Source organism: Vipera berus, assembly GCF_964194415.1.
Source record: "Vipera berus genome assembly, chromosome: 2".
Classification (NCBI taxonomy): Eukaryota; Metazoa; Chordata; class Lepidosauria; order Squamata; family Viperidae; genus Vipera; species Vipera berus.
Window position 1 is genome coordinate 265,854,671 of NC_138203.1, and position 22,878 is coordinate 265,877,548.

The following is a 22,878-nucleotide window of genomic DNA, read 5'->3' on the forward strand; positions in this document are numbered from 1 at the left end:
TATTTATTTGAGCAATCTGACCTGGTCTGATGGGTTAGGGTTGGGGTTTTAATATGTTTTTAATTATTGTTTTAAATTTTACATTTGGGCATTATATTTAATCATTTTTTAACTTTTGTATTCTGTTTTTATATTTATTGCCCTGTACACCGCCCTGAGTCCTTCGGGAGAAGGGCGGTATAAAAATATAATAAATAATAAATAAGAGAAGCTCTGGATTCAAAAAGATCTTGGCAAACATGAACAATGGGACCTATCCAACAAGGTGAATTTTAATATGGAGAAAAGCAAAGTTTTACATTTAGGCAGGAAAAATCAAAGATATAAGTACAGAATAGTGAGATTTGGCTCAAAAACAGCAACTGTGAGAGGAACTTTGGAGTCCTAGTGGACGATCACTTGACTATGAGCCAGCAATGTGCAGCAGCCACCAAAAAAGCTAATACAATCCTGGGCTGTATAAACAGAGGCATAGAATCAAGATCACACAAAGTATTAATATTTATATATATATTTATTTGATTTATATACCGCTTTATACCACTTTATAAAAACCTAGTGAGACCACACCTGGAATACTGCAACCAAATTTGGTCACCATACTACAAAAAAGATGTTGAGACCTTGGAAAAAGTTCAGAGAAGAGCAACTAAGATGATCCAAGGCCTGGAGACTAAAACATATAAAGAACGGCTGCAGGACTTGGGTTTTGCTAGTCTAAAGAAAAGAAGAAATAGGGGAGACATGATAGCAGTATTTGAGAGGCTGCCACAAAGAAGAGATCAAATTATTCTCCAAAGCACCAGAGGGCAGGACAAGAAACAATGGTTGGAAACTGATCAAAGAGAGAAGCAACCTGGAATTAAGGAGAAAGTTCCCAACAGTGAGGACAATTAACCAGTATAACATCTTGCCTTCAGAAATCATGGGTGCTCCATCGCTGGAGGTTTTTAAGAAGATACTGGACATTCACCTGTATGAGACGGTATAGACTCTCCTGCTTGAGCCGGGGGCTGGACTAGAAGACCTCCAAGGTCCCTTCCAGCTCTATTCTATTCTATTCTATTCTATTCTATTCTATTCTATTCTATTCTATTCTATTCTATTCTATTCTATTCTATTCTATTCTATTCTATTCTATTCTGTAAGACTGAAATAAAATTATGCTATTCAAAAATGTCAAATTACCCTTTTCAAATATCGGTTTATTTCTTGCATATTTACTCAATACTGAGTAATTTTTATGCAGTTATTTTATGTCAGTGTCATTTAATAGCATTCAAAGGAATCAATGCCTGCTCTCCCAAAATTAGGCATTGTCATTTTGTAAAAAAAAAACATGTTTAATTAGATGTGTTCTATTCATGGGGAAGATAGAAGTATATTGGTAGTCAGAACTGAAGAATCTTCTTGGATGAGAAACAAAACATTTTCAAGGAAAAACAAAAAAGTCCAGTTGACTCTTGAAAAAGCATCTTTGGGACAACCATGACCTGGATGATTGAGAATCTCCATAGACATATTTTGGTAGTAGCAACTCAAGATATCAGACTTTCTTAGGCACCAAATAAAAAATGTGTTAGTCATCCTGACAGTTTAACACATTATATTAGATATTTTATATTTCTTAATATTTATAGTTTATTGAGCTTGAAGCTACACAAATTAAAACTTTTAAGTTAAAAACTGCTCCATTAATTTTTGTGTAATATTGGCATCACTGATAATATACAGAATACAGATATTTCAGTTATCTTCTCCCTGTGAGCAGATTTTAAACTAATTGATTAACATATGCTAATCTGTGATTTAATCAAGTTTACTTGATAAACTGTAATTGTCAAAATACCGATTAGAAAACAGCAGCTGAGTTCACACAAAAAGCTAAGTCAGGCGGAACATGCAAAAGACTTTTAGTAGGGCAATATTGGAAGAAGGAAGAACTGCCGACTATAGAAGAATGGACTTTAAAAGTTTCCAACCTGGCGGAAATGGCAAAGATCTCAGCGTACTTGAAAGACCATTCGCGACAGAGATATATTGTGGAGTGGAAAAAATGGATTGATTATATTCAGAATAAATATGGGACTACAAAGTTTCATCTAGCATTTGAATAAGTATTGATGTGATATTTATATTGCTTGTAGTTATTTTATAAGAGTTAAAGTGCGATAGATTTAATAGTTTATTGTTGTTTGCATAAGGTAGATTATGATTGTTTGTATTTTTATACCCTGTATTTAGCTCTGGGAAGTCGGGGAGGGGGGAGGGGGAAGGGAGGGAGGTGTTGGGGAGAGGGGAGGGGGTTGGGAGGGGTTTTGTTTGGTTAAAAATAAAATGTATTGTAAAACTTTTCAATAAAAAAAAAGCTAAGTCAGGCTAAGTTGCTTTACTGTGTTTTCCTGTCAAAAATGGATCTGACTTTATGAATCATCTCAAACTGTGCAATCTCTACTATTTATGCAGAATGTGTGAAATATTAGAAAATATTTTAGTGCTAATTTACTTAAGAATAAGCTCCACTGACTGCAGTAAAGGACAGAGGATTATGCACTTATGTGTCAACCATGTACCCATGATCCTAAATACACAGGGATAATATTGAGCTGTTAGATTACAACTCCATGCAACTTACTATTCTTGAAAAAATGTCCTTTTACATTGCAGGACCAATCTCATTGAGGACAAAATCGGAGGAGGGTGAGATTTGCGATACGGAGAACAATACTATAAAACATATCCTATTTTCTCCCTAGTGAGGCAGAAGGAGTCTGCCTTTTTTCAAGTTCCGTCACAACTCTCGCCGTCCAATAGTGACGTAAACTAACTGGCTGAATATTAAGCGCGACGTGCCTCCTCTTTCCTTACATCTGGGAGAGAAAATTAGTAGAAGGCGGTGGAACCCGCAAACTTCTAAACCTCACGTACCCTTCAAAAACAAGCGAACAGACAGCGACGATATCAAAGGCTATTTTTTTTGAAAACGGCGCGAAAACTATCGGTTGTTGGATACGCTGAGGAGAAGTGGACCTGAATGAAAACTGACTCTGCGAGGTCCTCTCCCTACGGTGAAACGGCTAAAAACAGAGAAGAGCAGCGGCGTTCTATGCCGTTACGTCAGACCGAGGGCTGTATATATTTACATCTCCTCGCCCAACAGTCTTCAGTACGGGCTTTCGGTGCCAAGTTTGATTTCGTGTCTCCGTTTGAGAATGGTTCACGAAAAGCGGCAGGGAACGCCTGCTGAAACTTCTACCGCAGGTACGTCGACGAAGGAGACGGAGAAAAAGAAACGTGTTTCGGTCTCTCTCTCGCAGTTGATTCTTCAAGCTTTAGAAGACTGCAGCTCCCGAAAAGGTATCTCGCTGGCTGCTCTCAAAAAGTCCCTGATCGAAGCTGGGTATAACCTGACGAAGAACAATCTCCGCCTAAAAAGGGAGCTGCGCAATCTGGTCTCCAATGGGGTGCTGATCCGTGTCACCGGCAGTGGTGTTTCTGGCTCTTTCAAGTTCGGCAAGAATCAACTGCCGAAGCCTAAAAAAGCAGCGGTCAAAACGGCCAAGGGGAAAAAGGAGCCGAAAAAGGCCCGAAAGAAACAACCGGCAGTTCATAAACCTAAAGGTCTCCAAGGTCGTAAGCCTTCCAACTCTGGAAGGAAACGTCAGGTGAACAAACGTCCTGCAGGGAAAGCTCGTTAACGAGGTTCTCGCTTTGGTTTAACTACACAAAACTACAAAAGGCTCTTTTAAGAGCCACTCCGGAATCGCTGAAAGAGCTAGTGGCATTTTCGTATCGGGTCTTTACCAGAGTAAACGACTCCCCTTTTGAATGGTCTCGGGTTAATAATACATTAGTGTACTCGGGGGGGGGGGGGAATCGAGGTGTGTTTTTTTTAAAAAAAATACTAGCATTTGATTGTGTAAAGGAAGTTTGTGTCAAATGATAATTACGGTTCTTTCCTTTTTTCCCCCAGAAGCCTCGTTTTTTTCTTATATATAATATTGCCAGGTAAATAGATGAAGGATTTCATGATTAAAGTATAAGTCAAGCAAGTTAAATAGGACTTGTAATACAGGAATGGAACCTAAAAGCCATAGTTGTTGGCTGATTAATCAGGTAGATTAAATATTAATTTGCAGTGAGTAATGGGTTTGGTAGCAGCAGTTTATTTTTATGACAATATTAATGTTGGAAAAAATGTTAGTCGAGTGAAATTTTTCTCAATATCAAAGGGAAAATAACTTGGTTTCACTGTTCTTTCTAAATCAAGTGTTATTTCAATGATTTTGGTAATAAAGTTAAGGATGGTTTATTCCTTTAAAATACATTATTTTTGGGTCGTTCATGTTTTGTATAGGTTGCTTTGTTTAGATCCCTGTTAAAGCCTATGAAATAATGAAAATGGATTAGAGAGCAAACAAAATATTAGTATATTTGAGGCACTTTATTCCAATATTCCCCTACTGACTTTTTCTATCAGAAGTTTAAAAATTTGCAACCCTTTTAACACATGGTAAAATTTAGTTTCAAAACTTTTGAAGATACCTTTTTGCAGATGGAGGCTAAGAATGTAACTAGGGTAAACTATGAGAAAGGATTCTCAATAACGCAGCTTAAAATATTTTTAAGTTTACAACAGTGTCAAAATAAAAGGCGAGCGAGCCGCTATTGGCAGAAATCTAAGAAATATGGGCAAAAATCGATTTGCTCAGGCAGCATAAAAATCAGTTCTATCCACTTTCAGATTGGCGGGACGGCTTTTTATTATCTACTCAGAAAGCGAAAATGCCTAATCAAAACCCACAAATCAAGCTTCAAACCACAATGAAGCAACTTTATTATTCCCTCGTCAGTTATTGAATCACGGCTCTAAAAAGAACCTTAGCAGGGGTCTTCAAACTTGGCCCTTTTATGACTTGTGGACTTCAACTCCCAGAATTCCTCAGCCAGGCACGCTGGCTGAGGAATTCTGGGAGTTGAAGTCCACAAGTCATAAAAGGGCCAAGTTTGAAGACCTCTGCATGCCTTTTAGCGCTTGGGGCTGAAGCCATCGCTCTCTCTTGGCCAAAGCGGTATTTGATCTTGTCACACTTCCGGGCCGATCAAATCACAGGGCCGTTTTGGCGTTGACATGCTTGCTTGCTTAGGTCCGATGTGGGCGGCGGCGAGAACTCCCGCTCTAGCAGGAAAATGAAGATCTGCACGTTGCTGGAGGTTGTAGTTTATTCGACGAATCTTCCTTGTCCCGGGCTGCTTTCTCTGATGGTCTCTTAAATTCCAAACCTGGCGCTCCTCTTCCGATTCACTTGGTACGGTGGTCCCTTTTCGGAACTGGTTTTCTCTCGCTGCCCCACAAAAACTACCACGCTGCCAATCTAGACGGAGCCAACTTTACGCGCCCATTTTTTCCCCGCCAATTTTCACCACTTCCAGGCAAAACAGTTCTTCCTACAACTAACGGCGCGATGCAAAAAAAAAATAAAAATAAAGCTTCCTTAAATGTCATTGGTTAAAGCCTTCTGAAGGGGGAAACTATTTTATCCAATAAGAAGCAAGCCCCATTTATTGTTTCTGAGACGAAGAGTTTAAATTACCCAACGAATGAAGGCGAATGTGCGTGTCCTAGGATAATTTTTATTTTTTTTTAAATTTATTTTAATTCCATTTATATCCCGCCCTTCTCCGAAGACTCAGGGCGGCTTACAAGCTTAGCAGTAGCCTTCATTCTATGTATATGCCTGTTTATTAGGGCTTTCACACACACCCCAAGCGGCATTATTACAAAGTCAGCTTAATTGCCCCCAACAATCTGGGTCCTCATTTTACCTACCTCGGAAGGATGGAAGGCTGAGTCAACCTTGAGCCTGGTGGGATGCGAACCTGCACTAATTGCAGGCAGCTGGTGTTACTTAAGGAGGCATTAGCCCACTGCTCCACCAAGGCTCTTATAATTAAAATAAGGCATTCTCTACAACATAAAATTTAAAATATAACACGCAAGACTAAAATACCTACAAGTGAAACAAATCTTGCCCAGAAACATTCATTGCATTCTGACAGGCTGCCATGAGGTCTGCAAGTGTACAATGGGGAGGGACACAAAGGGCAGGCCTACATATATGTGTTGTTGCAGGATCCAGTCTGGCTTGGTTACCGACCCAGATTAGATCCTGTAAATTACTCAGTTTACCATATCAAAGGTTAAAAAACAGATAATTCTGTATTATTTTTCCTCCTTCCCATGGAAGATTTGGTCATAACTAAAACACCTGCTTGGGCAGCAAGGCAAAGTAGTGAGGCTGCCCCCCCCCCCTTCGCTCTTTTCGCCTTAAAAACCTGGTTGTTCGAATTGTCTGGCCTGGACTGAGGGATTTTAAATTTTAAAGTATTTAATTAAATTATATGAAATTAATTTTAAAATTTTTAATTTTTATTGTTATTAGGAATTGTGGGCTTTATTAATTTAATTCTATTTTATTCTTTTTTGTATTGTTTTAATTGCCCTGTGAACCGCCCTGAGTCCTTCGGGAATAGGGCGGTATATAAATTCAACAAATAAATAAGACAAAATTTGTTTTAAACCAGAATAAAGGTGGTGTGATGTCACATCAGAACAAATACCATTCCTTAAAACCATTCTCTCTCTAATTCAAAATCCCAAAGGTGCTTTTTCAAAAGGCAACTGGACTTTCTTTGTTTTCCTTGAAAACATTCACTTCTCATCCAAGAAGCTTCTTCAGTTGTGACTCAAAACTGAACAGACAAACATGACCTGGATGACTAAGAATCTCCATAGACATCTAATTCAAAATAATTTCACAAGCCCACTGTTAACCCTATACCAGAAAAGCATTTTTATTTTCCCCCCACTTTCCTATCGAGCAAGATCTTTTCATCTGAGTCATTCTCAGGAACAGAGGAAAATGAATGTACCACGAAAATTCTGGGAGTTAAGTGTCCACATCTGGAAGTTGCAAAGGTTGAAATACAAAGGATTGTCACTTCAGTCAGCTATATTATATATTATAAAAATGGTTTGGATTTAGTAAACAAAAAGTGGTGCGGGTGATGACCTATAAAGCTCTAAATGGCATGGGCCCGGATTATCTGAGGGAGCACCTGCTGCCAGCGTCAATTTCCCATCGTCCTGTGCGCTCCCACAGGGAGGGCCTCCTCAGGGTACCGCCGGTCAAGGATTGCCTGCGGGTGATCCCCAGGGGGAGGGCGTTCTCTGTGGGCGTGCCTGCCCTATGGAATCAACTGCCAACGGAACTCCGTTCATTTCGCCGGGACCTAAAAACCTGGCTCTTTGAGCTATCTGGTCTGGACTGAGGGGTTTTAACGTTTTTAAATTGTGATTTTAATTTTTTGGGGCTAGACTTAATTTTATTTTTATTTTATATTGTATTGTTTTTAAATTTTGCCTTGTAAACCGCCCTGAGTCCTTTGGGAGTAGGGCGGTATATAAACCAAAATAATAATATTAATAATAATAATCATAATAATCATAATAATCATAATAATCATAATAATCATAATAATCATAATAATATTGTATTCAATCATTATAGCTACGAACCAGGGTTTATGAATTAGTATCATTCAAAACCAAGAAACCATGATTTATTTAATAAACCGCAATTAAATATTGACTCATGAAATCTCTTTCCAGCAGCACAGTCAGGAATTTTTCCCCAGAGAAATTTAGGATCTTCTTTGTTCCACATTGAGATACATTATTTTCTTCAATATTTCTTTCTCACAATATACATGCAACCACTCTCTCTCTCTCTCTCTCTCTCTCTCTCTTCCATTTGGTTTTTCTAAATCTTTCCTTGGACCTCCCCTCACTCATGACCCAATTTTCCTGCTTCCTTGTCCCACCCAGTTTTCCCCCATGAAGCATCCCACTGAACAAATAGTTACAGGATCCATATTTTTCTGCTCTCCTGGGTTTCTCTGAGGGGATGACTCCAAAGATCTTGGCTTGCAGATATGTAACTTTCTTTTCTAACAATGTCCTATCAAACAACTTGACCCAGCATTTGTAACTGTATACACCTGCCTCCCACATACGTTTGATGGTAAAGCAAATGACAACACATTTGAATGACCCTCTAAAAGAGAACCTGCTTCCATGCCTCCTCTTTAAAACTGCCCCCCACTTCTGCCACAGAATAAATTCATGAGTCACCAGCATTATTCAGTGTTTTAAGTTTCTGCTGGAGCCCTTGCCTCCTGCTGCCGTCTCCATTGCAGGTTGCCCACTTTGGGTAGAGCCCTTAGAATGACTGCAATTTTTCAGGCTCATCACACAAGCAGAATTTGTTGAGATGATAATACTCCATAGGGCTTGCCAGGATAGCACAATGGGTTAAATTTCTGCCTTTCAGAGCAGTGGAAATTCTGGAATGGAGGGTTATAAATTCAGGAACAAAGCTGAAAGACAGTGAGTGAGGACTGGTTGGCTGGCATTCTCAGAATTTTGCCACTATGACTGAAGAGCCTGTGAATTCAACATCATTGTATTTGTGGATGATGATGATGATGTGCAAGAACTGTGGGTTTGGTTTAAGGCTGCCAGGAATATTGTAATTTACAGAGAGAATTCACATCTCTATGGCAGAGCAAAACATTCCAAGTGGAACAGAAGAATTCAAGTAGCTAGACTAGGCTAAATGAAATACAGATTTTAAAACACTTTTGTAGGCCACTTTGTATGTCTCCCAAATTATACAGACCCTAGCTTGTACTTCTGAAATAAGAGCTGTGGTGATGCAGTGGTTGGAATGCAGTATTGCAGGCTAATTCTATTGATTGCCACCTTCCAGCAGTTTGAGTCTCACCGGCTCAAGGTTGACTCAGCCTTCCGTCCTTCTGAGGTCAGTAAAATGAGGACCTAGATTGTTGGGGGCAATATGCTGGCTCTGCTTAGAGAGGGCTGTAAAGCACCTTGAAGCGGTATATAAAATGAAGTGCTATTGCTATGGCCAGGGCTTTTGTCCTCATAGAACGCTCAGAACGGAGTTCCGGCACCTTTTTTGGATGGAACCTTGTAGGGTAGGCATGGCGGGTTGTATGACATGTGTGAGTTCCGGCACCTTTTTCTTTTACAAAAAAAGCACTGGCTATGGCTATGAAGTCATCCATTATGAATGGAACCTGAGGCCTTAGTTACCTTTATTGAATGTTTTGTGGTTCTAATAGATACAAGGAAGACATCTACTTTTAAGGCCTCCATCCTCAAGGTTTAGTTCTGTTATCTTCTCAGGACTTTTTCTGAATTGGATGAGATCCTCCTTGGTGGGTGAAATGCAGCTCTGATCCGGCGACGGCTTCGTCGTTTAGCAGAGTAGATCTTCACCTTTCTACAGTGGGTGTTTTGCTTTGCAAGGAGGTTGTCCTTGTAGTATGGGCTGACTTGCACTTTTACTGGAGGAGGAAGCCCTCTCTTGGAAGGCCTGCATCTTTTAGGAGCTCTTTCGTCAAGAGAACTTTGGGGTGTCTTAAAAAAAGATGCAGCTGTATTCTTGCAGTTTCTGCTGGATCTCCTTAAAACAGAAGCAGATCCCTGATTGGAGTGGTGTGATTCTCGAGAATTAGAATTACTTTTGCTACCAGCAGAACTTGATTTTTTAGCAGCAGAAAGGGCTCGTTGACAGAGATTTGGTGTTCTTTCCACAGATTTACTTGGGCTGATGGATCGCCTTGACGGCTTTTGTCCTGCCTTTAATTTCTGATGGGATCTCTTGGGCTTTCTTCTAATTCTTCCAGCCTTCCAGCTCAAACTCTTTGCTTCTTCAGTTTTTCCCTTTGTCTTTTCGGAAGCAGACACCCCTGCCTTCTTTATCCTTGCAGCTTTCTCCAAGTTTCTGGATATTTTGGCAATCTTTTCCTGGTACTTTCTGACTACAAAAAAACTTGAGCCATTGCCACATGTCATACGCACCAGGGCACCTTTGGACACCAAGGACTGGAGCTTTCTCTTGATTCTAGGATAGTGCCTCCTCACATCGTACCCCTTTGTGCCGAGCACTTCCTTCAGCTCTGCAAAAGTGAGGCCATTGTGTGACTTACAGGATGCAATTGCTTCAATAATAAGCCCTGAGATGCTGGGCAGGGAATCAATGGATTTCCAAGGAATCCAGCTTTTTTTATTTTGCACTGAGCTTGCTACCATCAGGGTCTTTGTGGTGAAATTAGCAGCTTCTTTTTTCCTTTGACCGGTCTCCTTTCTTCTAGGAACTGGTGCCTGCATTCCTATGGGCATCATGTCCTCCTGGGTCATCATCTTTCTCATGGGACTTGTGCCTGTCAGCCTGCCGTTACTCTGTGCCAAGCCTCTGCTGAGACAGAATCTTGCACTTGGTGTCTTAGCTATATGTATAGCAAAATCTGACACAATGGAAGTACTCCATCTGGCTTCTGTTCCTAGCAACCAATCACAATGCTTGCTTCTATCCTTGAGAACTCACCTTTCATAAACATTCCCCACCCACCCCCACATACTGTAAGTAGTTTAGACATGGACACTCTTCTCTATATGCCTCTGTATAACAGGAGAAAGCTTTTCTTTTTAAGTGATGGCTTTTAGTTGATCATGTGAATGAATGAAGAGCATGAAGTTTTCCTGTTAATCATGGGAGGGAGGGTTGCACCATAGGTATAGATTTGGCCCATTAGGCTACACACTTTCAGTAGAAGCAATGTTACCCAAAGCACAGAAGAGGATCAATAGTAAGACAAAGAAACGAAAGGTCTAAGGCAAGAAAAGAAAACATAGCTAAAACTAGTTTTTGGTTTGTCCCTTCAAGTCATTCTTGACTGCTGGTGTGCGCTTGGTCCACTCCCTGGAGTTTTTTTGGCAAGATTTCTGGAAATGGCTTATCCTGTTTTCCTTAGCTTCCTGTTTCTAAGGGCTAAGAGAGGACTGGCCCAAGATCACCAAGCTGGGTTCATGCCTAAGTTTCTTGTCTGGTGCCTTAACCACTAGACCAGGAGTCTTCAAACTTGGCCCTTTTATGACTTGTGGACTTCAACTCCCAGAATTCCTCAGCCAGTGTGGCTGGCTGAGGAATTCTGGGAGTTGAAGTCCACAAGTCATAAAAGGGCCAAGTTTGAAGACCCCTGCACTAGACCAAACTGGCTCTCTGAAACCAGTTTATGCCAACACAGTTCATGATACTTCTTCATATCTTTCTATTCTTGCAAACCATCCTCGCTTCTTCCATGTTGATATGTGGATTCATTCCTTGTCCTTTAAAAAAAGAACTTCTCAACTCTCTTCCTGAAGATCTCATCAGTTCTGTCTTCATCTTCACCATCCTTCAAATGCATTTTTTTCTTCCTCATACACACACACACACACTCACACACTCACTGATATATTATATGACTGATATATTAAGATTTTATCAACTGATTCATTTGTTAGCTTCATTTTTTCAAAATTTCATTCAATCGTGTTCAACATTTTGTTCAGTTGTTCAGTTTTGCCCATTCTGGCAACATTTCAGAAACTCTGAGACTGTGAATCCTAGTCTGGCCTTAGGCACAAAGCCAGCTGGGTGACCTTGGACCAGTTCCTCTTTCTTATCCTTAGGAAGGAGGCAATGTAAGACCATTTCTGAAATCTTGCCAAGAAAACTTCAACCCAATTAGGCTTCCCTTGCTTAGACAATAAGAGTTGTACTGTTCCAAACACAAAGATGACAAACATCAAGCTATATTTTTGCTACCTGAATTTCAGCAGTGTGTTTGCTTTAATCTGGATATAAGGGTGGACTGATTAGTGCTTAGTGCAAACTAATCTAGAAATTACCCAGAGTAATTTTATAACATGGCTGAGGCTGCAAAGTGACATAAACTACCTTATCAGGGTAAATTAGGTTCTGTCTGAGTCATCAAGGAGAATCACTTTGGTTGTGGAGAATACTGGGCTTCTTTAAGGTGAATCAAAGCTACTCTGCGTATTATTTAGGCTCATTTCCAGACTTACTAGGGTAATGAAATGTTTTGATTGCCCTGGGTGATGACTTGGGTCAAGAAACATACAAAACTAGTAAGAGTCTGTCTCAGGGGTAGGCAACCTTGGCTCTTTTATGACTCGTGGACTTCAACTCCCAGAATTCCTGAGCCAGCATGGCTGGCTGAGGAATTCTGGGAGTTGAAATCCACGAGTCATAAAAGAGCCAAGGTTGCCCACCCCTGGTCTAGCTAGAAGCTTACTTTTTTTTGGAGGGTAACCATAAATTGGAAGCAAATCATATTTAAATGATGAAAGTAATAAAATTGAGACTTTATTAGGAGTACTGTACTGTACATATACAATTCCTTTTGTTAAAATGATCAAACAGATTTGGTATATTACTGGGACAATCTTTAATATGACCTCACATAATTCCCTTCAAGGAATCTTTATGCCTGGAAGGGGAAAAGGCTGCAATATTTACGTTGTTTATATATAAAGAAGTGCAAAGCGTATGGCGACAAACACAAGTCTGGAATTTAAATGCTGTTGGCAGTTTGGGGACGGGGAGGGACATTCACATATGATACAGGTAGTCCTGGACTTACAACCACAACTGAACCCCAATTTTCTGTTATTAAGCAAGTCAGCTGTTAAGTGAGTTTTGTCTGATTTAACGATCTTTCCAGACACGGCTGTTAAGTGAATCACTGCAGTTGTTAAGTTAGTAACACAGGCTGTTAAGTGAATCTGGCTTCCCCACTGATTTTATTTCTCAGAAAGTCACAAAAGCTGATCACGTGACCCTGGGCACTGCAACCGTCATAAATATGAGGCCGCTGTCAAGTGACTGTTTTTTGATCACATGACCTTGAGCACGCTGCAATAGTCATACGTGTGAAAAGTGGCCATAAGTTTTTTTTCCCCAGTTCCATAGTAACTTCAGCGGTCACTAAACCAACGGTTGTATGTTCAGCTCTACCTGTACATGATTATCTTCCCAAAGCCAGAGATTATTAAACGCTTGAACAGGCATTGCAAAGGTTGCGTAGAGAGAAGTCCTTGTTTTAATCAAGAACTGTAACTTCTTAAAGAAGTGAGAGTGAAACATTGCCCCCTAAAAAGAAAAAGGGTAAAACTTCCTCCCCACTGAAATTGGCCGTGAGGGTAGTGAGGTTACCATTGAGTCTAAATATCACATTTCCCTCATCGTAATCCAGAAACACAGTTGCGTTTCCAAAGATTCGGACAGGATCAGTTTCCAGGTGCCGAAGCCACCAGAGACCCCTTTGCCAAATCCGTTCTTCAGGGAGAAGCCTGAGAAATCTTTTTCTCTTCACAGACTTCCCGGCTAACCCAACAGCCCATTCCCTTTGTATGCCATACTTCACTTCGAAGAAATGTTTCCCTGATCGGAACCCAGGAGACCCCAGCACACAGGGGCTGCTGCTGAATCTCTCTGGATTGTCTGGCACATCTTGGGGGACACCTACATTTTTCACAGTCTTCTTGTTTGGTGACACAACCAGTGATTTGAATGCTGTGTTTGAGTCAAACGTCACATCAGCTGCAAGGAGAAAGATGGAACGTCAGAAGGCAAACCAAATTCTGAGTGGGCAACATCACTGAAAACGTTATTATTCACCCACCCTCAAGTTGGAGAGCTAAGAAAGGCCACAAAGAACCCCGCTTCATCTTCCATGTCTGCATTCTTCATATAAACCCAAGATTTTTTAAATAGTGCTTTATATAGAGATATAGTGCAATAAAGGTTGACCGTTTTTCCAATGATATTGAAAAACTCTGCTCCCCTAAAACAAGTCAAAAGTTAAGTGATAGGTAAGAGGGGCACTGTGGTGTTGAAGGAAAAGTCTTCATCATGGTTCAGTCCAAGCCAGGAATAAACAACATGGCGACTGCTTTAGAAAGAAGGTTGCAGTTTATTGAAAAGGAGAACCAGACAGGAAGATGGCTCTGGAAGAAAGAGCACATGTAGGGAGTGAGTTTTTATACCCTCTGGGGCTCTTGAGGTTGTTTCCTGTTCCTGTTTGAGGCTTAGTATTTCCTGTGTCATGTACTTTGACCTGAGTCTGAGTGTGCTCCTTTGGCATCTGTGGTTTAATCCTATTACATCCTGTCTTAGAGTTTGGGTGGGGTATGTAGATTTTTTTTTAAAATTCCATTTATATCCCGCCCTTCTCTGAAGACTCAGGGCGGCTTACAAGTTTAGCAGTAGCCTTCATTCTATGTATATGCCTGCTTATTAGGGCTTTCACACACCCCCAAGCGGCATTATTACAAAGTCAGCTTAATTGCCCCCAACAACATGGGTCCTCATTTTACCTACCTCGGAAGGATGGAAGGCTGAGTCAACCTTGAGCCTGGTGGGATGCGAACCTGCACTAATTGCAGGCAGCTGGTGTTACTTAAGGAGGCATTAGCCCACTGCTCCACCAAGATTTTAGGTGTCTTTGTCTTCTTAATCTTCTAGCTTCAACTTTCCTGAATGGATTATTAATCTGCATTTCTACAGAGCTGGTTTCTGCTTGTGGGAGGGAGACTTTGGTCTCACCGGCTCAAGGTTGACTCAGCCTTCCGTCCTTCTGAAGTCAGTAAAATGAGGACCCAGATTGTTGGGGGAGGCAATATGCTGACTCTGGAACCGCTTAGAGAGGGCTGTAAAGCACTGTGAAGCGGTATATAATATTGTTATTGCTATTGCTATGACACAACAAGTGCTGTGATCTTCAGTTCTCCAATATGGTTCATTTTTACCACTAGCCTTGTTTTTTACAAGTCATTGATTACAGGCAGCTGGTTTTCAAGAACCATTGTCAAAAAAGATTCTGACCGCTCAAAAAGCACATTTGGGCTGCCTATAGTTCTGGAGTCACTGTTGCACTGTTTCCTGTATCTGCTAGCCCACTTAAGAAACTATTCTGCAGTCCAACTATCAGAGGTTGAGAAACGCTGCTCTAAGATGTCAAAGCCTAGCAGATCTTATGCATCTCAAGGCCCTATTTGAGTCTGTTTATTTATTATTAGACTTCTAATACCACCCATCTCACCAAGGTGACTCTAGGCCAGAGGCCCCCAACCTTTTGGGCACCAGGGACCAATTCCATGGAGAGAGGTTTTTCCGTGGACCAGAGGGGGCGTGGTTTCCCCTGCTGCTTGCATCTTGCAGATGGGGTTTTGCTTGTTTGTGCGGACTGGTTGCTAGCATGCTGCGGCCTAATACTAGTCCACGGAGTGGGGGTTGGGGACCCATGCTCTAGGCAACTTATGGTGTCAGAATAAAAGAAAATGCCCTCACAGCTCAAGCGGGCTTAAAGTTGCCTCTTTTATAGATTACTGGGGATGAAAGTAAAATCATGGGAATACAGTACAAAAAAATGTTTCTGGGACAGGTTTGGACTATAGTTAGGTGCAAGCAGGGAAAGCCAATGTTTGTTAATTAAATTTTACATGACTTTGTTCTCTCTTCCCTCCACGATAGATAGATAGATAGATAGATAGATGATAGATAGATAGATAGATGATAGATAGATAGATAGATAGATAGATAGATAGATAGATAGATAGATAGACAGACAGACAGACAGACAGACAGACTTATTTATTTGATTTCTATAGCCGCCCATCTCAACAAGTGACTCTGATGTTAGAAGTGCCCTTGTTGGATCATACAAAGGAGGCCAGGGAATATCTAGCGATCCAACTTAATTGCAATGAGATTGTCTGGCATTATTGTTCACCTGACCCAACTGATCTTGGAGAAGGACATCTACCTTTCTTCTCAACTAAGATGCTTTAAAGTCCAGCAATACTTACCCTCCCCACCCTCGCCGCCGCCCACCAATCTTTTTTAACCTATCTCTTACCTTTGTGCCAATTCCCAGGGGGTGAAGCTAGAGCTTTTCCACCATTTTCTTGGTTAGCAAAAAAGCATAGTGTGAACAGGAGTATGTAACAGAGTCCTAAATGTGGACAGAGCACAAAGGCAAGAATATGTAAGGCATTTTTATATTGTCTTACAGATGATTAAGTTTGGTTTACAGAAAAAACTGGGTGTAATTTAGCACTTGTTGTCACATGCAGTGTGCAGATAGTCCTCAACTTACCATGGGTTCTGAAAAAGCTACTTACGAGATGGATTTGAAGTTTCAGCATTAAGATCCATATCCCCGCTCAGATCCACAACCCTGCCTGTGGTCATATGAGTGCATTTTGAGTGCTGGACAACCAGTCTGAATTTATGAACTTTTGCCATGTCCCGTGGTCACGTGACCACAATTTATGGCATTTTTAACAAAAACCAGCATGTACTTCCAGGTTCCAGCAAAAAGCTCCCCTTAACAAACAATGGGTTTGCTTAACAACCATGGCATTTGGTTGGGCAACCATGAAGTTCTTATTAAAACCACCACATATACCTTATGATTGCTGCAAAAAAGGTTGCAAAATTGAGTATAGTCATGTGACGATCCACTTCATGACCATCAGGTCTTACAATTGAAATTGTGAGCTCAATTATGGGCAGGATTACCTGTAATATCTTGCATGTATTGGAAATGTTCTGACTTTTGTTCCCTGGTTAGCCAAATACATTATTCTGTTTGGTTTGTTTGGAAAAGATATTTGGAGAAGACTGACTGGCTGATAAATACACAGAGGGATGTATTTCCTTTTCCTTTCTAAGATAAATCCATCTCTTCCAGCAATCTACAGGGATTAAAAGGTAAAGGTTCCCCCGCACATGCGTGCTAGTCGTTTCCGACTCTAGGGGCCGGTGGTCATCTCCGTTTCAAAGCCGAAGAGCCAGCGCTTGTCCGAGGACGTCTTCTGTGGTCATGTGGCCGGCATGACTAGACGCCAAAGGTGCACGGAATGCTGTTACCTTCCCAGCGTAGTGGTCCCTATTTTTCTACTTGCATTTTTACGTGCTTTCGAACTGCTAGGTTGGCAGAAGCTGGGACGAGTAACAGGTGCTCACTCTGTTACGCGGCACTCGGGATTCGACCTGCCAAACTGCCGACCTTCTGATCGACAAGCTCAGCGTCCTAACCCACTGAGCCACAGCGTCCCTGTTCTACAGGGATTAAGCCTTCACTAATACATGAACAAAATATGACAAAAAGTATATGACTCAGTGATGACCAAAGCAGAAAAAAATGTTTTGCTACATATAAAAGCATTATCTTTATATTTTTATCCCACCAGACAGGGGAAAAGTGTGCATCATATGATCAAAGGGGCACCCTGGAGTTTATTTTTGCACAAAAGTGAGCTGAAAGTGTTGATACAGCAAAAGCAAACCACAACCAGGGTATTTTTTTTCTTTACCTGTGAGCTTCCACAGGACTTTCTTTCTTTGGAGGAAGTTCAGACTAAATTGGAATCCATCAGAAGGAGACATGACTGTTATAAACTCTAGTTTCCTACAAAAGGAAGAGAAAAAATAAGTACTGTAAATGATAACACGGATTTAGGACTAGTTCAAGTGAATCCAGAGCATGCCATACAACGTCATCATTTTTTATTCTAAAGTTTTGCTGTGAGATAATAATAATAATAATAATAATAATAATAATAATAATAATAATAATAATAATAATAATAATAATAATAATAATAATAATAATAATAATAATAATAATAATAATATAATGTTGGAAAGGACCTTGGAGGTCATCTAGTCCAACCCCCTGCTCAGGCAGGAAACAAATGGCTGTCCAGTCTCTTCTTAAAGACTTCCAGTGTTGGAGCAGTTCATTTTGACACAGTTCATTCTCAGATTTGGCAGATGACCAATAAACAAAATTTTGAAGACTTTTGTGAATTACAAAAGGATTGAAATCCAAAACTGTCCTTCTGTTTTGCAATGAGTTGGTTGAACACTTAAGAAACGTTTCAGGAAGGATTGCAGCACAGGTTTTCATAGCAGGTCATGCAAAGTGTTGCACAATTCCACACAACAGCTTCACGTTCCCAATTCCACTATCCCAACTTGTTGATGACTACTGCTTCTACAAATAGTTCTCAACTTACAACCACAACTGGGATCGGAATTTCAGTCACTAAGCAATGCAGTTGCTAAGCAAATCATCATGTGACTGGACCCAATTTTATGATCAGTTTTACTGTGGTCATTAAGTACTGTAAATCTCCTCGGTTTTTAAGCAAATTATATGGCCATTAAATGAATCACACAGTCATTAGGCAAATTTGGCTTCCCCAATTGACTTTGCTTGTCAGCAGCTGGCTGAGAAGATTGCAAATCACAGTCATGTGACTGCAGGACACTGCAAGCTCTTAAATGCAAGCTGGTTGCCAAATGCCCAAATTTCAATTACATGACCACAGGGATGGTGTGGCAGTCATAACTTCAAGGATGGGTCAGGTCACTTTTTTTAGTTCTGGCATAACTTCAAACCATTGTTAAATGAATCGTTGTAAGTTGAGGTCTACCTTTATTCGGATTTTCTCTTGAATAATTTTTCCTTCGGGAGATAAGATAAAACTATTATGCAGGATCATGCCTGAAAACGACCTGGCATGTACAGTGGGACAAAAAAGTATTTAGTCAGCCACCAATTGTGCAAGTTCTCCCACTTAAAAAGATGAGAGAGGCCTGTAATTTTCATCATAGGTATACCTCAACTATGAGAGACAAAATGGGGGGGAAAGAATCCAGGAAATCACATTGTAGGATTTCTAATGAATTTATTTGCAAATTATGGTGGAAAATAAATATTTGGTCAATAACAAAAGTTCATCTCAATACTTTGTTATATACCCTTTGTTGGCAATGACAGAGGTCAAACGTTTTCTGTAAGTCTGCACAAGGTTTGCACACACTGTTGCTGGTGTTTTGGCCCATTCCTCCATGCAGATCTCCTCTAGAGCAGTGATGTTTTGGGGCTGTCGCTGGGCAACCTGGACTTTCAACTCCCTCCAAAGGTTTTCTATGGGGTTGAGATCTGGAGACTGGCTAGGCAACTCCAGGACCTTGAAATGCTTCTTACGAAGCCACTCCTTCGTTGCCCGGGCAGTGTGTTTGGGATCATTGTCATGCTGAAAGACCCAGCCACGTTTTATCTTCAGTGCCCTTGCTGATGGAAGGAGGTTTTCACTCAAAATCTCACAATACATGGCCCCATTCATTCTTTCCTTTACACGGATCAGTCGTGTTAGATGTTTTTGTGCCAGCCATGGCAGTTCCTTAAAAGGTCACCAGATGGGAGCAAAGAGGCACCTTTGCTCCCACTAGTGGGTCAGGGGTCTCCGGCCCCTGCAGCCCCATTGGAGAGAGTTAATGGCCCTCCGGCCCCCTCACTCTCATTGGTAAGGGGGGGCCGGGGACCCCCATAAAAACCTCTGCACAGGGGCTGCTCTTCAGCTCTTGTTCTAGCTCCCTTTGGGACTGATCCATGGGCTCAATCCAGGCATGGGTGCCTCCATGCCAGGGAACTCTTTCTCTCTGCTTTATATCTAAATAAAGCTTCACCTGATTGTATCCCTGCATGCTGCCTTTTGCTTGGAAGCGCCTCAACGAGCCATTGGTCTTGTGAGGCCTCTCACAAGTCGTCCTGGTCCCTTTGCAGAAAAACAGCCCCAAAGCATGATGTTTCCACCCCCATGCTTCACAGTAGGTATGGTGTTCTTTGGATGCAACTCAGCATTCTTTCTCCTCCAAACACGACGAGTTGAGTTTTTACCAAAAAGTTCTACTTTGGTTTCATCTGACCATATGACATTCTCCCAATCCTGTTCTGGATCATCCAAATGCTCTCTAGCAAACTTCAGACGGGCCCGGACATGTACTGGCTTAAGCAAGGGGACACGTCTGGCACTGCAGGATGTGAGTCCCTGGCAGCATAGTGTGTTACTGATGGTAGCCTTTGTTACTTTGGTCCCAGCTCTCTGCAGGTCATTCACTAGGTCCCCCTGTGTGGTTCTGGGATTTTTGCTCACCGTTCTTGTTGTCATTTTGACCCCACGGGGTGAGATCTTGCGTGGAGCCCCAGAACGAGGGAGATTATCAATGGTCTTGTATGTCTTCCATTTTCTAATAATTGCTCCCACAGTTGATTTCTTCACACCAAGCTGCTTGCCTATTGCAAATTCAGTCTTCCCAGCATGGTGCAGGTCTACAATTTTGTTTCTGGTGTCCTTCGACAGCTCTTTGGTCTTGGCCATAGTGGAGTTTGGAGTGTGACTGTTTGAGGTTGTGGACTGGTGTCTTTTATACTGATAACAAGTTCAACCAGGTGCCATTCATACAGGTAACCAGTGGAGGACAGAGGAGCCTCTTAAAGAAGTAGTTACAGGTCTGTGAGAGCCAGAAATCTTGCTTGTTTGTAGGTGACCAAATACTTACAGTATTTTACCAAGGAATGTACGAATTAATTCATTAGAAATCCTACAATGTGATTTCCTGGATTCTTTCCCCCCATTTTGTCTCTCATAGTTGAGGTATACCTATGATGAAAATTACAGGCCTCTCTCATCTTTTTAAGTGGGAGAACTTGCACAATTGGTGGCTGACTAAATACTTTTTGTCCCAACAGCTGATGCTGAAGGAATTGGTCAGTGATGGTCTCTCCAAGGGTCGCTTCACAAACAAGTAGTCGAGTTGATGGGCAAATGAATAATGCTCTAGCCTTTTTCTTCAATATGGGCAAAAGGTAGAATTGCTCCCCGCTTGCTTCAGAAATTTGAATTGTGATAAAATGCAGTGCTTTGCGTGTCAACATAAAGCATAAAGCTTTTTGAGCCCTTGGAAAATAAAAGATCCTTTCCACATTCTATCTCCAATCCAAGATATTATGGGATTCACAAGCAAGGGTAAGTGATCAGCATTTCTGGAAAAAAAGCTGCATTGTAAAATCTTACCTTCTTTTCAGTTGTGAGCCTGGGGACTGTGACTTCTCTGGATCAAATGATGCCAGCCCCTTAACTGAAGTCTCTTAAATACTTTCTCTCAAGGATATGGTTTCCTGTTTCTCCTTTTTTCAAAAGTGCAAACTGAACCATATAGCCTGTCCTGCAGCATTTTTCAGTTGGGCATACTGTACAGAGGGAAGTGGGGACCAGATGCTGGCTAACTGATCAGAGGTGTTAGATGTTGCAATTCCAGGAGATGTCACATCCCCACCTCAGGTTTCATAATCTTGAACACAAATTTAGCTCACAGGAAATAATTAAGAGTTCCGTGGCCCTTAAAGACTACTACCTACTTTTTTTAGTCTTTAAGATGCCCTAAAATACTGCTAAGCTTGTAAGCCACCCTGAGTCTTCAGAGAAGGGCGGGATATAAATGGAATTAAAAAAAATAAATCTTGTTTTTATCTTGAATAACAGAAGGTAGTTCATTCAGCTTGTCTACCGGTAGTACCTAATAATAATATTTTTGCATATTCCACATTTCTCTATGGTGGCTCTCTGGATGCCTTTAGAAGACAAAGTACTAAGATTTGAGATACTTTATATCTACCTATCTGTCTGTCTGTCTGTCTGTCTATCTATCTATCCATCCATCCATCCATCCATCCATCCATCCATCCATCTATCCATCCATCTCCTTCTCCAATCTGGTGTTCTCAATATATGTTGGATAATATCTCCCATTTTTCTTCAACCAAACCAATTGTCCACAATGACTGAGGTTGGTGGGAGGAAGATAACAAAGTGGGGATTTAAGTGTTCTAGTTATAGTTTCTGCATTCTTTAGCTACTTTTAATTCCCCCCCCCCACTTATTCCCAAATGAGTTTTCTTTATCCTAGACTTCTCTGATTGCTGCTCACATTGGGCTGCATCTGCAAAACAAGTGGTTGAAACCTGGAAGTCCCGACGCATCTGGAAACAGCCAACTTGGGAAAGACTGTTGCTTACATACATGCATATAACTCAACCCTTTTTTGTTGTGTCTTTTTATCAGTCTCAACTCCTGATGATGACAAGCTCATTTTCTTGGCAAATTTTTCAGAAGTGACTTGCCAGTACCTTCTTCCTAGGGCTGAGAAAGAGGGACCCATCCAGAGTCACCCAGCTGGCTGCCATTCAGTTGAAGATGCTTTAGTCCAGCAACTTTAGTTACTGCCCCAAACTGGCTTAAATTGACTACAGATTGTCCTCAACTTACAACCACAACTGAGCCCAAAATTTCTATTGCTAAGTGAGTTTTGCCCCATTTTATGACCTGTTTTGCTACACTTGTTAAGCAAATGTGGTTGCTAGTAAGTTAGCAAGATGGTTGCTAAGTGAATCTGGCTATTGACTTTGCTTGTCAAAAGATTGCAAAAAGTATTCATATGACTGTCATAAATACATGGCAACTGTCATAAATATATGGCAATTACCAAGCATCCAAATTTTGATCCTGTGCCCATGGAGCTGCTGCAACAGTTGTAAGTGTGAACAATGGTCATAAATAACTTTATTTCAGTTATTTTGAAACTTTGAAGGTCACTAAACAAATGGTTGAAAGTCTACTTGTATTGTGATAAAGTGACATGATAGCAATGTTCCAGTATCTCAGGGACTGCCACAAAGAAGAGGGAGTCAAGCTATTCTCCAAAGCACCTGAAGGCAGGACAAAGAAGCAATGGATGGAAACCAATCAAGGAGAGAAGCAACCTAGAACTAAGGAGAAACTTCCTGACAGTTAGAACAATTAACCAGTGGAACAACCTGCCTCCAGAAGGGGTGAATGCTCCAACACCGGAAGTTTTTAAGAAGAGACTGGACAGCCATTTGTCTGAAATAATATAGGGTTTCCTGCCTGAGCAGGGGGTTGGACTAGATGACCTCCAAGGTCCCTTCCAATATTGTTGTTGTTGTTATGTCCAGTAGAATTGTCCTTCAGTTCAAAACTTTAAAAGAGGGTTTCCAGTTGGTTCCCAT

At 41.1% G+C, this 22,878-nt stretch overlaps 1 protein-coding gene across 1 annotated transcript; it reads right to left on the bottom strand.

Moving 5' to 3' along the window:
* Positions 1-12,274: 12,274 nt before the first annotated feature.
* LOC308663606 (ohanin-like protein) lies at positions 12,275-20,896 on the bottom strand. Its single transcript, XM_081320187.1, has 4 exons — positions 20,867-20,896; positions 17,315-17,409; positions 15,853-15,948; positions 12,275-13,535 (listed from the first exon to the last, which is right to left on the bottom strand). The coding sequence occupies exons 2-4, from the start codon at positions 17,385-17,387 to the stop codon at positions 13,057-13,059; spliced, it is 648 nt and encodes a 215-aa protein (XP_081176313.1). The 5' UTR covers positions 17,388-17,409; positions 20,867-20,896; the 3' UTR covers positions 12,275-13,056.
* Positions 20,897-22,878: the final 1,982 nt, after the last annotated feature.